The sequence below is a fragment of the Cebus imitator genome, unplaced genomic scaffold (genome assembly GCF_001604975.1).
Source record: "Cebus imitator isolate Cc_AM_T3 unplaced genomic scaffold, Cebus_imitator-1.0 Scaffold81, whole genome shotgun sequence".
NCBI lineage: Eukaryota > Metazoa > Chordata > Mammalia > Primates > Cebidae > Cebus > Cebus imitator.
In genome coordinates this window covers 1,329,322-1,343,128 of record NW_016107396.1, presented here as the reverse complement: position 1 = coordinate 1,343,128, position 13,807 = coordinate 1,329,322, and the positions used below count along the sequence as shown (strand labels likewise).

Here is a 13,807-nt window from a genome sequence, read left to right as displayed (position 1 = left end):
AGAAGACAAGTTTCAAGTCAAACATCTTAATGCAGATCTAGCATCCTCAAAAAATAAATGTAATCTCTTACTGTATAGATCAGTTGTTTTTAAGTGTAAATTATTTTCTGGGCTTCTTAGATATCTTCCCTGATTTATGACTCTTCAAAGTTACTACTGTAGCACTTAAATTCACAAAGATGTTTTATAAACATGGCACTGTTTTACAGAGTCAGAAAACGAGAGTACTTTAGGATGAAAAAAATGATCCTTGAAAACTGTTAGCTACTTTCACTTAGACTGGTTTGAGTGCAGAATTCAATATGCAGAAAGCAAGGGCTGAAGGGTAATCATTGGACCATATGATGATGATGTTGAGGGGAATGGAGAAGAGGATATAGGACAGTCATTGGTAGGAATGGAAAAGGTGAGCATATGGAGGAAGATTTTGTTCTGATGCTACCATTAAGAGGAAATTCCAGTTCCTGAATTGTTTGGTGATTGAGTATATGTACCAAAATGGTAATGAAAAGCTTCTCTACTAGATTGGTTGAATTCAGCCTTACTCTGCATCCTTCCTTAACTGCCAGCCCCTTTCCTCATTCACTACCATTATTTACTCGTATGTATGTATGTATGTATCTGACTGTCTGCCTGTCTGTCTGTCTGTCTGCCTGTCTATCTACATATTTGACTGCAACTCACATGGGGGTCTGCGTGACAGTGAGCATTTATAAACCAGTTTAAAATTCAGGAGCACTAAGCCTAATCCTTCTTAAAGGAATCCTTGTGGTGAATTTAAAGGAGCATGAGCTTTCCTGTTTTAGCCGTGTTGTTTAGTCCTGAATAAATCACATAACCTCTCTTGATCTCTGTTAACTTATTGTAAAAGGAGGACTTTTAATTCCTGTGCTGTTCTGAAATGTCTACAAGATAAATACTTTGACCAAATTGCTTAATTTGACTCACACAGAGATTTTTTTTTAACTTCATATTGGCTTTTTTGTCTGCATGGAGGGAACATGACAGAAGGAAGAAAGGTCTTCAAGAACTGATAGGAAGATAGTGGCAATTTAGTTATGAGTCTTTCCACCTGTCCTGTTAGAAGCCAGATGGAGCAACAAGGACAATGGGAAAAATATTCTACACATTTTTTAAGAGCTAGGATCTTACTTGGTTGCCCAGGCCTAGAGTACATGGCATGAACATAGCTCATCGCAGCCTCCCACTCCTGGGCTCAAATGATTCTCCTGCCTCAGCCTCCTGAGTCACTGGGACTCAACTGTGCACACTGTGCCTTGCTACTTAAATTTTTTTTTTTTGTTTTGTAGAAACAAGTTCTCACTACGTTGTCCAGGCTGATCTTGAACTCCTGCCCTCAAATGATCCTTACACTTTGGCCTCCCAAAGTGTTGGGATTACAAATATAAGCCAGTACACCCAGCCACATGCTACATCTTTAGTGAAACTGGGAGGTAGAGAAATCCTGTCAATACCAAATTATGTGGAAGGGCTGGTGGTAGAGCCCCTCCTGATCTGGGAGGCAGAATAGGCAAGCTTTCACAGGGCTCTAGATTTTAAAGTATACTGCTTCATTCTAACAAAGGAGAAGAACAGAGAAGCCCGAAGACCACCCTGCCACTTCCTTCCTTCATTCCTCAAAGAGGGCATTTGTAAATGCTCTTGGTATTCAGTGAACCTTGATTATTCCAGAAAAAAACATTAAAAATATCTTTGGTGCAAGATAAAGCAGATTGTTTCTGTAACCTATTTTTGAATCTCCCAGTGTCAAATGGCTTAATTACTCACAGTTTTTAGTTGTTTTTGAGTCACTTTTCTTATTTCCAAGTACATTAAGCAGCAAATCCCTTTGTTTTAATGGCTTTTTAACACTAAAAATTCAGTGAATTCTCATGTGAGATAGAATTGTAATTTCTTCTGAGATACTCTAGATTGCATTACTCAACACTGTCATCTACTGTGTGTTAAAGAGCACTATTTATAACAGGTGCCTTCACTTATGTTTCTAATGTATTTTTCAAATTTATGCTGTTGTATTGTCTATTTCTGTATATTAAAAAACAAATTTACAATTGTTTAACAATTGGCAATGATATTTACAAAGGTAAACCTGCTTAACTTTCATTTGGAATCTTTCAGTACTTTATATGTCTTTAAAAATTGAGAAACAATAAATGGAATGCCAATTATTTTATGGGAAATTCTAGAAATTGACTAAAGTCAGGATTACAAATGATTCCTGGTTGATCTTGATTCTGTTAGAGATTTTGACAACTTTGCAAACCTAGGAAGAAATGACTGGTTTCTTCAAAGTGGAATGGAGATGTGAAGAAAGTATCTTCAATAGCATTTTCTGAGATTTTTCTTTCTGAACATCTCTCAGGGTTTTATGTGAGGCAGGGGTCTGTGATGCAATGGTGGGCTAAGTAATGTTCATCTAATTCTTTGTGTCAGAACTTCTTAGGATCTCTGAAATGCAGATGCTTATTGTGAATCTCAAGAGTTTACAACAAAAAAGATTCTTTTTTTTTTTTTTTTTTTTTTTGCCCATGTTCATGGGTCCTCTGGCTCTGCTCCACATTGTCTTTACTTGGGACTGTGGCTGGGCAGCCTCCACCTAGGACTTTTCTGCTCTTCTGGCAGAAGGAAAAGAGAACTGGTGACCATGCTGATTCTTACAGCTTTCGCCAAGAAGTGATATACATCGTTTCTGATCATATTTTATTGGTCAAAGCAAGTCACATGGTCCCTCCTTTCTGAGTGTAACAGAGTAGGATATATAATTTGCTTGCTGGAAGGGACACCACAGGAGGGGCAGTAAATATTTTGAACAGTCGTATAGCCTACTCAACATTGTTTCCCAACCAAATGCATTTGACCAGCAATTCCTTTTTTCACTGACTGTTTTATGCACTAGCATTTGGTACAACATGGTTTAGGAAACACTGATTTGATAATTCCAGCTTAAATGATTTTTTTTTTTTTGTTAAAGATCTAGATTCTGTGGACATTTTTATTTATTTTCTGGCAGTTGCATCTACGGACAAACTTCTGATTTAAGTGAAATTGAAGAATCAGAGTTTTAGAACTTATATTAAAAGATGCAATATTGAAGTATTCAAGGTAATTAAAATTGTATGTGTTTGCCTTAATAATATTAAATGTAAAAGTTCTATCTCAACAATTACCATTAGTTTTGGGAAAAATGTTTTTCTCAGCGAGTCATTTTCAGACATTTTGAAATTTCTATCAGCTGGTAATTAATTTCATTTTCTTAGTCAAGGACAGAATGGAACATCATGATAATATAGGAAACTGGCAAGCTCCACAGTGTATTGATGATGGGTAAAGGCAAAATGAATATATGGTCAAGAAAACCTAATATTTTACTCCAAAATTGTGTTGAGGCAGAACTATTTAGCTTGTTTAGTAAGTGACAGTAGTGACTTTTTGACCCACTCAAATGGTCACATAAAAGCAAACAAGCTGGAATTATTTGGATGGCAAGAAGATTTTCTCTGTCACTGGAAAGACTGGCCAATGAGCTCTTATTAAAATAATTAACTGCATAGTGAAAGAAGGTAAAGGTATATTTTTCTGGAGAGACTCAGATATGAGAGAGATCTAAGGTTGCAATCCAAAAACATAACTAGTTTATAGTGGAATAATACTTCACTTTCTACATATGAGCTGGTTTATTTTGACCATCAGAATCTTACTCTCTCAAGGAAAGATACCTTATCCCAGCACTTTGGGAGGCTGAGGCAGGCGAATCACCAGGTCAAGAGTTTGAGACCAGCCTGGCCAACATGGCGAAATCCCGGCTCTACTAAAAATACAAAAAATTAGCTGGGTGTAGTGATGGCCGCCTATAATCCCAGCTACTTGGGAGGCTGAGGCAGGAGAATCGGCAGAGGTTGCAGTGGGCCAAGATCATGCTACTGCACTCTAGCCTGGGCAACAGAGTGAGACTCTGTTATAAAAAAAAAAAAAAAAAGAATAATACTAGTTCTTCAAATTACTAAACCAGTTCAGTTCTCTTTCAATTGGTTACTCTAGAAAATTAAAACACAAAAAGGTTGTTGGCCTCTTTGCCAGGGCCAAGCCTCACGTTATCTGTAGTTGAAGACCTAACAAAACTTATATCATCTTAGGGACTAGCTATCCTTGGCTACAGGAATTCCAGTGTGGTTCCTACAGGAGGTGTTCTGTCTTTGTACCCTACTGATGGCAATATATTTAACTGTTGGCCAGGTTTGTGACACCATTTTGGAGATTCATCTTTAAGGCTTTTTAGTGCAACTGTATCTTTATACTGTCCCTAAACTGAAGACCAGAGTCTGGAACTACTGCTCTTCCTTCCTTGGCTGTTGCCTTCTCCACAGCTGGATTTGGTTATAATAATTTGTTGCATAACTTTGTTTAGAACAGAACATTTCTTTCACAGTAATTTCCGGTTTGGTCTCCAGCACTACTGTGGGATCTTCATCAGCCGTTCATTACCTGGGAGAATGTTCCGTGAGACTCCTTGTAGTGATCTTGAACATTTAGCAATGGCCCCTTCCTAGTCTTACCCATTCCATGTCTCATGACTTGGTCCCCTTGGATCCCACCTTGCTCTTCACCCTCCCTGACCTACCCTGACAATCAGAAAATGGTAAACTTTTCGCTCTTGGACTTCCAGCCCAAATATCTTTAGAATTTAATTCACCAGGGAGTGGTCACTGGGGAATAAGCTGAATAGATAGGGAAATCACATCAAACATACTTCTCAACAGGTGGTAACTTTTCCATCACACATATATCCCTATTGGCAGGTACCTAAGATGTACAAAGTGGATATGTGATGGACATGGAAAGGATGGTGTTCTTTGGCTTGCCTAGCTTCCTGGGGTCTGTGTGCACAATGATAGTACCTAGTGGGTATAGTGAAAGGGGAATATGCCAATGTATGTAATTTTTGCATTTTGTTATCTTGAGATACCAATTCCTTGTCTTCTGTCAATTTTTTCTTTTCCTACCACACTCACTGCTTATTTTATTAGTCTTGAAGTGCTTCTCAAAATTTGGAAAAGATTCTTTCTTAATTTTTGAAATCTCTAAAAGAAAAGGTTGTGTGGAAATTACTGACTGGTCTGATGCCTTTTTTAACTGTACTTTAAAAAAATGAAGCTAATATTTATAGATACTGGCTGACTCTGAGTGCATTAGAAAAACTATACAATCCCTGTAGTTCGATACAGATGTTCCTCAGTTTATAATAGGGTTATATCCTGATAAACTCACATAAGTTGAAAATATCATAAGTTAAAATGCATTTACTACATTTATCAAACCTTATAGCCTAGCCTAGCCTACTTAAATGTTCTCAGAACACTTATATTAACCTGCAGTTGGGCAAAATAACCTAACACAAGCCCATTTTATAGTAAAGTGTTGCATATCTCATTGAATTTATTGAATATTGCACTGAAAGTGAAAAAAAAAACAATGGTTGTATTAGTACTCGAAGTACAGTTTCTACTGAATGCATGTTGCTTTCACACTTTGTAAAGCTGAAATATCGTATGTGGAATCATCCTAAGTCAGGGATGATCTGTATTTTAAAGGAAACAAGGGGAAATTTCACAATTAAATGTTTAAGTTTGAAATGTGGACAAGGTTCCAATTGCATGTTATATATAAAATTATTTTACATAGCCATGTGTGTCATAGTTAGAAAGTCTTTGTTTACATTTCTTGCTCTATCTGGAGAGAAACATACATTTTAAAATTGGTTTAGGGCTACATGTGATTCTTGGGGGTCCCATGTTTAATGACTGTTCCATATTCAGCTATTGTTTTTTCCTATCAAACTCCCTTATGTCTGTTATGATGTCCAGGGAACAGTTCCAAATCAAATAAGGTAAAAGGCTTGTGTCATTGAGCACCTTTCTTCCTTGTTCCATTTTGTAAAGGAGTGTCAATGTAAATCTCAGTGCCACTATTTCTTTCCCATTTCTTTCTTCCTTATTCCATTTCCTAATATATAGGAGTGTCAGTGTAATCACACTGCCAGTATTTGTTTCCAATTTCTTCACCCAGTTCTTGTAACCTTTAGTTGATGGAGCCCTTCCTCTGTTAGCGGCATCTTTCATATGTAGGGTGCAGGGAATACTCCTGGGTAGTTAGGCAGAGTAAGAGGCTGAGTTAGGTTAAGTAAGGTGTCCTATTGAGAATGACGTTGGGGGTTAGAATGAGGGGAGAAAAGGGAGAAGGAAGAATGTTGATGGGAAAAGAGCCAGGGAAATCGATTAGTTCATAAGAAAGTGAAAGAAGTAGAAAGTACTAGGCACATAGGAGCAGGAGGAGCTGGGAAAATGTTTTAGGTCTTTCTTGTTTAAAGTTACAAGGCTATGGATGCATTTAAAATATTTTGAGAGTGTACAGTCTCTTCTACACTGTCTAGGGACAGTATTTAACTCTGAATGGTATCTGAGGTACAGTTATGTCTGAAATTCTGTCTATAGATAATTAACTGAGGCGAATGGTTCCATATTTTTGTATAAAAGCACAACACATTCTAATATGATATAAGTATGTTGTAATACATAGGCCAGTGTGATGGGGCAAAATAAAGTTAGGATTTTTCTGAGAACTTTTTTCTGAATGATTTTCTACCCACTCTCCTGTTTCATTGTTAAGGTCCTGAGAATTTTTTTTTTTTTTTTTTTTTGAGACAAAATCTCACTCTTTTGCCAGGCCGGAGTGCAGTGGCATGATCTTGGCTCACTGCAACCTCCACCTCCTGGGTTGAAGCGATTCTCCTGCCTCAGCCTCCCGGGTAGCTGGGACTACAGGCGTGCGCCATCATGCCCAGCTAATTTTTGTATTTTTAGTAGAGATGGGGTTTCACCATGTTGGCCCGGATGGTCTTGATCTCTTGACTTCGTGATCTGCCTGCCTCAGCCTCTCAAAGTGCTAGAATTATGAGCCACTGCACCCTGCTTGGGTCCTGAGAATTTTTTATACCAGTGGCTCACTGGCATTAATTACTTAATGTTAGAAAGTATTGATTAGAAGGAAAAAGCTATTGCATTGAAAGAGGGAAACATATTAGATTAAGTGTATGTGGGAGATTTTGTTTTATTTTTGATGTGATGTATGAAATAAATGGTTAAGTTGGTAAATTCAGGAGAATACGTACCAAAGAGCAAAACATTACGAAAACAGATGATAGTAAGGAGGAGGAGGCTGTAGCTTGTTTACATTTGAATGACCACAAGACTGTTCTGAGCCAAGAACACAGCTGGAGTTTGATGAAAGGGAGTTGAGTGCTCAGCTGAGACTGAGCATATAGGAATCGTTCTTGGATGCCTCATTTTTTGAGCCTCTTCTGTGTTTCATTATACTGAGAAAAGCCACATGCAAGTATAACAAACAGTTATGTGGCCAAACAGCATATGGTCTCTCCTGCTGGAAATGAGAAGGAGGAGGACTTGAAAGAATTGAGGTTGGCTAAGTAGACAAAGAATGAGCTTACATGGGAACGGACTGTGTTGTAAATAAAGGCATTGCAGTGTTCCAGCACTGTGTTTACTGTATTGAGCCTGCAACCTTGAGAACTTCTTGGGTGCCAGTGACCTGTTATTCTCTCTCTGGTTAGCATGACCTTAGTCAGTGTAAATGAACCAAATGTTTGTGGACCAAAGCCATGTTTCTTCCTCTGGTTTGTTTGATGCCAGCACCTCCTGGAATGACACGTTAGGACCAGGAAGCAACCTAGCATTTTCTCGGTGGCTTTTGTGACGTGGCTTGTGTTATTAGGAGTCATGTAATCCTCCCTCTGTGACTGCTTTCCTAGCCACTTGATGCCACCAAGGAGTATCCAGCACCTCTGAAAGTGTTAGGTTAGGTAAAAGGAGGCGTCAACAGTAGATTTAAAACATACAGCTCTAGCAGCTGTGTTTCTACTTACTACTTGCTGAAAGGTGTAATTTTGTAAATGTTAGTTAAAATACTAGGATAGAGTTTTTGTTTTTTCTTTCTGTAGAGCCTGAACATTAAACCAGGCTGGAATGCTAAAAGCAAATTTATAAATACAGGAGTTAGGTAGATGGCTTGCCTAAAAAAATGTCATGGTCAGCATGGTGATAATTTAGCATAAAATAAAATTAAGAATTGGGAAATATTATATATGGAAATAAAGAGCTGGTCTGGAAAACTTAGACCATCCATACCAGTATTTTACCCAATTATTTGGAATGTTAGCATTCTTTTTATAGGCTGGATTATTTGGATAATTTTTTTCTATGTATAAGTAGCATCTATGAATTATTTGTTATCTCCCTCTCTGAAATTAATTTACTATGACATATCACTTGATTTATTAATATTCATACAATATATTAAGAGCAGATATTTTAGAATGCTAGAGGTTCCCAAAGTAATTTTGACATTTGTTTTGGAAATATGATCGTATGTATGATTATATCTTAAGAATGATTAATATTCTTAGAATTTTAGTATTTTAAAGTAAATAATGGAAGGTTGAAAATTATTATTCTGTTCTTCTTTTCAATATATTGTGTTCTCTGCTTATTCTGAATCTGTATCCAAGCTCTACCTCTTACTAGCTGTGTCTTTTGGTAAGTGACCTACTTTCTCTGTGATTTAGTTTTCTTATCTGCAGATAATAGTGTTATTGTGATTATTAAATGAATTCAGAAAAGTTCTTAGAACAGTGCCTTACATAGTAAATGCTTTTTATTTTCTATTACTGTCATATAGATGATAGAAGGCATCATTTTTTTTTCATATTGGGCCACAATAATAAAGCACTTTTGACTTTTCTATTTTTCATCACTTCTTACTTTTCCTTCTCTAAACTAACTGACAAGCATTAGGCAGGGTGTGAGGGCCTCAACAAGGCAGGAAATAGGCGTATTTGACCAGGGTACCAAAGCAGAGCCCAGCCACCTAGACGGACCCAGAACAGCCAGAGAAGACCCTGGGTGCTGGACAGGATCTAAAATCACCGTGCTCATCTGGAGCTAGTTGGCTGCTGTGGTAAAGCTCCTCACCTCTTTCCCTCCCTGCCAAGAACAGGCTGGGGTGGAACTGAGTCTCTTCCTGACTCAGAGGAGCTGAGGGAAGGCTGTAGCTGGTGAGGAGGCAACCAAGTGTTCTGTATCAGGAAGATGGTGGAAATAGCGCAAATAACAGCAAAAAATGGAGTTAGGCAAAGAGGTAAAGGAGTCATGAAGAGCTTTAAGATTTGCTGTGGATAAGCCCCATGCCAATATATAATGTTTTCATAACTTTGAATTGCCAATATGTACCTTTTCATTGGGGCAATGGTTATTAAAAGTGATTTCAATTTCTTAACCAATAAAACATTAAACAAATGTAACCTTTTGCCACTTAAAAAATAAGTGTAAAAGATTACTATTCTTTAACCAGCTGATGCCCAAAATGAAAAGCGAATTTGGCTCTTAAATCCCATTCTTAATTTTGGTGTCAAGTCAATATCATAGGAAATATATATATATATATATATATATATATTTTTTTTTTTTTTTTTTTTTTTTTTTTTTTTTATTTTTTTTTTTTTTTTTTTTTTGAGATGGAGTCTTGCTCTGTCACCCAAGCTGGAGTGCAGTGGTACAATCTTGACACACTGAAACCTCCACCTCCTAGTTCAAGCAATTTTCCTGCCCCAGCCTGCCGAGTAGCTGGGACTACAGGCGCCGCCCCCACCCCCAGCTAATTTTTGTATTTTTAGTAGATACAGGGTTTCACCATATTGATCAGGCTGGTCTCGAACTCCTGACCTTGTGATCTGCCCGCCTCGGCCTCCCAAAGTGCTGGGATTAAAGGTGTGAGCCACCACGTCTGGCCAGGAAATATATATTTCATTTATACCTACTTGCATGTCAGTAGTAAACTATTGGAAAACATAGCAGAGATCCAGGATTGCCAAGATTACTATCAGTAGGACAAATAATTTCTCTTTTTTTTTTTTTTTTTTTTTTGAGATGGAGTTTCGCTCTTGTTACCCAGGCTGGAGTGCAATGGCGCGATCTCGGCTCACCGCAACCTCCGCCTCCTGGGTTCAGGCAATCCCCCTGCCTCAGCCTGACAAATAATTTCTTATATGAAGCCTGTTCAAGTAAATCTTGTATGAAATCCATTCATATTTTCCTCATGGAAGTTGTGATTGTTGTAAGTAACAATAAGAAGTTATCTTCTATTACAAAAAAGTTTCAACCCTCTTAATATTTAATTTCTATTATTTAGACAAAAAGTTTGTCATAAAAATTAAAGATGAATAAATGTATCTTTTTTTTTTTTTTTATAATAGAGACAGGGTTTTACCATGTTGGCCGGGATGGTCTCGATCTCCTGACCTCGTGATCCACCCGCCTCGGATTAAATGATTTTCACTTTGAGAATTTGAACTTACATATTTTGTGACTGTCCGTCTACCTCCTGTATTAAAAATAGGATCAGAGGCGTAGTAATGGAAGTCTGAGTGAGCCTTTTCTGGCACATATTAAATTATGCACATCATTTAGCTAAATGTAAATGATATGGTGAGTGCTTCCTGAGTAAATAATTTCCGTTACATGTCAGATTGAGCCATCAGATGATTCTAAAAATACTCATCATGTGTTCAGTGGCATTTTCTCTGGAGTGGACTGTTTGAGTGCCAAGTTACAACCGAGAATGAAATTCCTGGTTCACAGTACATTGTATCAAAGCTTATCAAGTGTTTTTGAACATCACTGATAATTTTTTCTAAACTGTGATTGAAACTAGGCTAAAGATAAGTTAAAACTTCAGTCATTTTTAATGATTAATTAAGATAGCCTTGAAAACTTTCTGTTTGACGTTTCTTACCACTGATTTATTGTTTCAAAGTCTGATATTCCATACTTAACCTCCTGTTTTCTCTTCTAATACTATGTTTCATAATTGCCATGTCACATATTGGGTACAATTATAAATATGAAGCCCTTAAAAATATACCTTGTCCCTGTTACGTTCAAGGCAAAAATAACCTTCAAAGTACTAGACCATCACCAATCATATTCAAAAATTCCAGGGTTGCAACACCAGTAGTGTGATTTGTTAAAGATACCTTACATATTATTCTTCTACATTTGAAATAATCCCAACTCTTAGCCTTTATAGGTCAAATTTAACAATTTTCATGATAGCCTTTGAACCCTCCTAACATTGTGTACCTCCATTGATGTTTAAGTGATAGTGCCTTTGGTCTGGCTGTGATGAAGGGCCTGGCCTATGATGAAGGGAAGCAGCGAATAATAGTACTCAGGGAGCAACCACGTTCTATAGAAGAGAAAAAAATATGCTTTGTTTTTGCATAGGAAAAACTAAACACACAAAACTATGGCTGTAGCAGTTTGTAGTGATTTGATTTTTTTGTTTTTATCAATTTTTTTTCCATTAACTAATTTTCTAAATAAGTTTTTGTCAATGAAAAGAGAAAATATGTATTCTAGTTACCTTCATCTTATGGACTGTATTTTGGGACTCTGAGGCCAAGTTGCAGGGCCATTGTATAGTATAGCAGAGGCAGAGATATTCTTTCCTGTATTGGGAAACTACAGAGGTACCAAGGACATCCCACTGTAATTTTTCAACAACCAGCTGTTTCTGCTAAGAAAATACACTGAAAATAAAGAGGAGCAGGTAGAAAGAACTTGGAAGATCCACTCACCTCCCTACTCCAATTCAAGTAATCTTTGTCTTTCAGATGATTCTAACATAAGGAATTTAAAAATTGCATCTGTCTTATTAGAACATTTTCCCACTATAGAATGTTAAGATCTACCTTATTTTTTAGATTTATTTTATTTTATTTTTTCCTACCTTTAACAAAATTCATCCATTTGTCCATTATTGTTGGGGATGGTTAGTCTTTCCTTGCTATCTCAAGTTTTAACTCAGTATACTTATTATTTTCGGAGCTTAAAATATGTTAAGTTCGGAAAAACTGCCAAATTTAAACCTAACGCTTTTTATTGATGGTTTTAAAATACAACTCATTCTAAAGGCAGGGAAACTTGAAAAACAGCTTTACAACAATTTTGTTGTTGTATATCCATTTTCAAGTGCCTGTAGGCAGTGGTGTACTTTATACCAAAATGTAATAACCAGGTTCTAAGAAAATGATGTAACTATGAATTGGCTGCCTGGGTGAAATGATTGATTGATTGATTTGTTTTTTCATTTCAAGGGAGTGAAAAAAATAGATCCTGATTTATATGAAAAGTTTATCAGTCACAGATTTGGAGAAGAAATATTATATCGTATAGATCTTTGCTCCATGGAGAAGAAAAAACAAAGTAATGGTTATTATCACTGTGAATCTTCCATTGTGATTGGTGAGTGTCATTTAGAAAATTATTTATTATATTTATTTTTAATTTCCTTGGCATCACTTTTATCTTGGCAAATATTTAACTTAGTTGTATATGTTTTTCTCAATGATATACTTTCCTAAATACTATGTATTGACAATGATACATTGGAAATTTTCTAGAGCATTTTTAGTATTTGTATTGATCAGTTAAGATTTTACTACCTAATATTTTTACACTCTGGCTTTAAATATAATGAAGTCTGGAAATGTTGATTTAGAAATCATTTCAATTTAATTTTATTTCATAAACATGAAGAAACATTTTCTCCAGGGAAGGTCTCCATGACCTTCCACACCAGGCATTTTTGTATTTGCTGCTTGTAATTAGGAAAAAAGGACCTTGGCCAGAAAATTTCACCTTGAGAAGAGAAAATGTAAGTGGCCTGCAAAAATTGAAAACTTCAATTTCTTCCCTAATAAAGATGTTTTGAGGGGAAGCAAAGATTCATACATAAATGCATCTGTCAGATGGCATGAGATGAGACAGCCTCATATAAAACTGTTTCCAGGTGGAAAGTGTGTATACTTACGGAGATCTTTCATCCAGAATAGAACCATTCACTACTTTTTGCAATGCGAATGCATTTCAAAGGAGCCAGCTCTGTTGTGATTCAGATTTATTATTTCAAACCAGACACTATTCTTTTAAAATTGTGAACCTTCAAAACAACTTGATTTGTATACTTTTAAAATAACATGAAAATACTCAAAGAAGACAAATACAGGCATACCTTGTGTTATTGTGTTTTGCTTTATTGCGCTTCACAGGTAATTGCCTTAAAAAACACAGTTTATTTATTTATTTTTAACAGATTGAAGGTTTGTAGCAACCATGTATCAATTGTCTTTCTGGGCTGTTTTTCCAACAGGATGTGCTCCTTTTGTGTCAATTACATTTTGGTAATTCTCACAACATTTTAGACTTCATTATTATTTTATCTGTTATGGTGATCAGTGATCTTTGATATTGTTATTGTTTTGGGGGACTGCCATATGAATTGTATTCATATAAGATATCAAACCAAATAGATAAATGTGTGTGTTCTGACTGCTTCACCGAACAGCCATTCCCCTGTGAAGAGTCGTACATCTCTCAACTTAAGTCAAAAGGTAGATATGAGACATTGGAAGGACATGCAAGAAAAAAAAAAAAAAAGCCAGAAATGATTAAGTTTAGTGAGGAAGGCATGTTGAAAGCTAAGATAGTCCAACAGCTAGGCTTCTTGTACCAGTTAGCCACGTTGTGAATGCCAAGGAAAAGTTCTTAATGGAAATTAAAAGTGCTGCTCCAGAGAACACACAAATCTTAAGAAAGTGAAATAGCCTTATTGCTGATATGGAAAAAGTTTTAGTGGTCTGGATAGAAGATCAAACCAA

At 36.4% G+C, this 13,807-nt stretch overlaps 1 protein-coding gene across 3 annotated transcripts in view; it reads left to right on the top strand.

Moving 5' to 3' along the window:
* The window catches only part of AKAP7 (A-kinase anchoring protein 7), a 142,484-nt gene that overhangs the window by 72,267 nt on the left and 56,410 nt on the right, over positions 1 to 13,807 (top strand). For all 3 annotated transcript variants that reach the window (XM_017533246.2, XM_017533247.2, XM_037740200.1), the window contains exon 7: positions 12,245 to 12,392. In XM_017533246.2, coding sequence (XP_017388735.2) covers positions 12,245 to 12,392 — 148 coding nt within the window. The remainder of the gene's footprint in view (positions 1 to 12,244; positions 12,393 to 13,807) is intronic.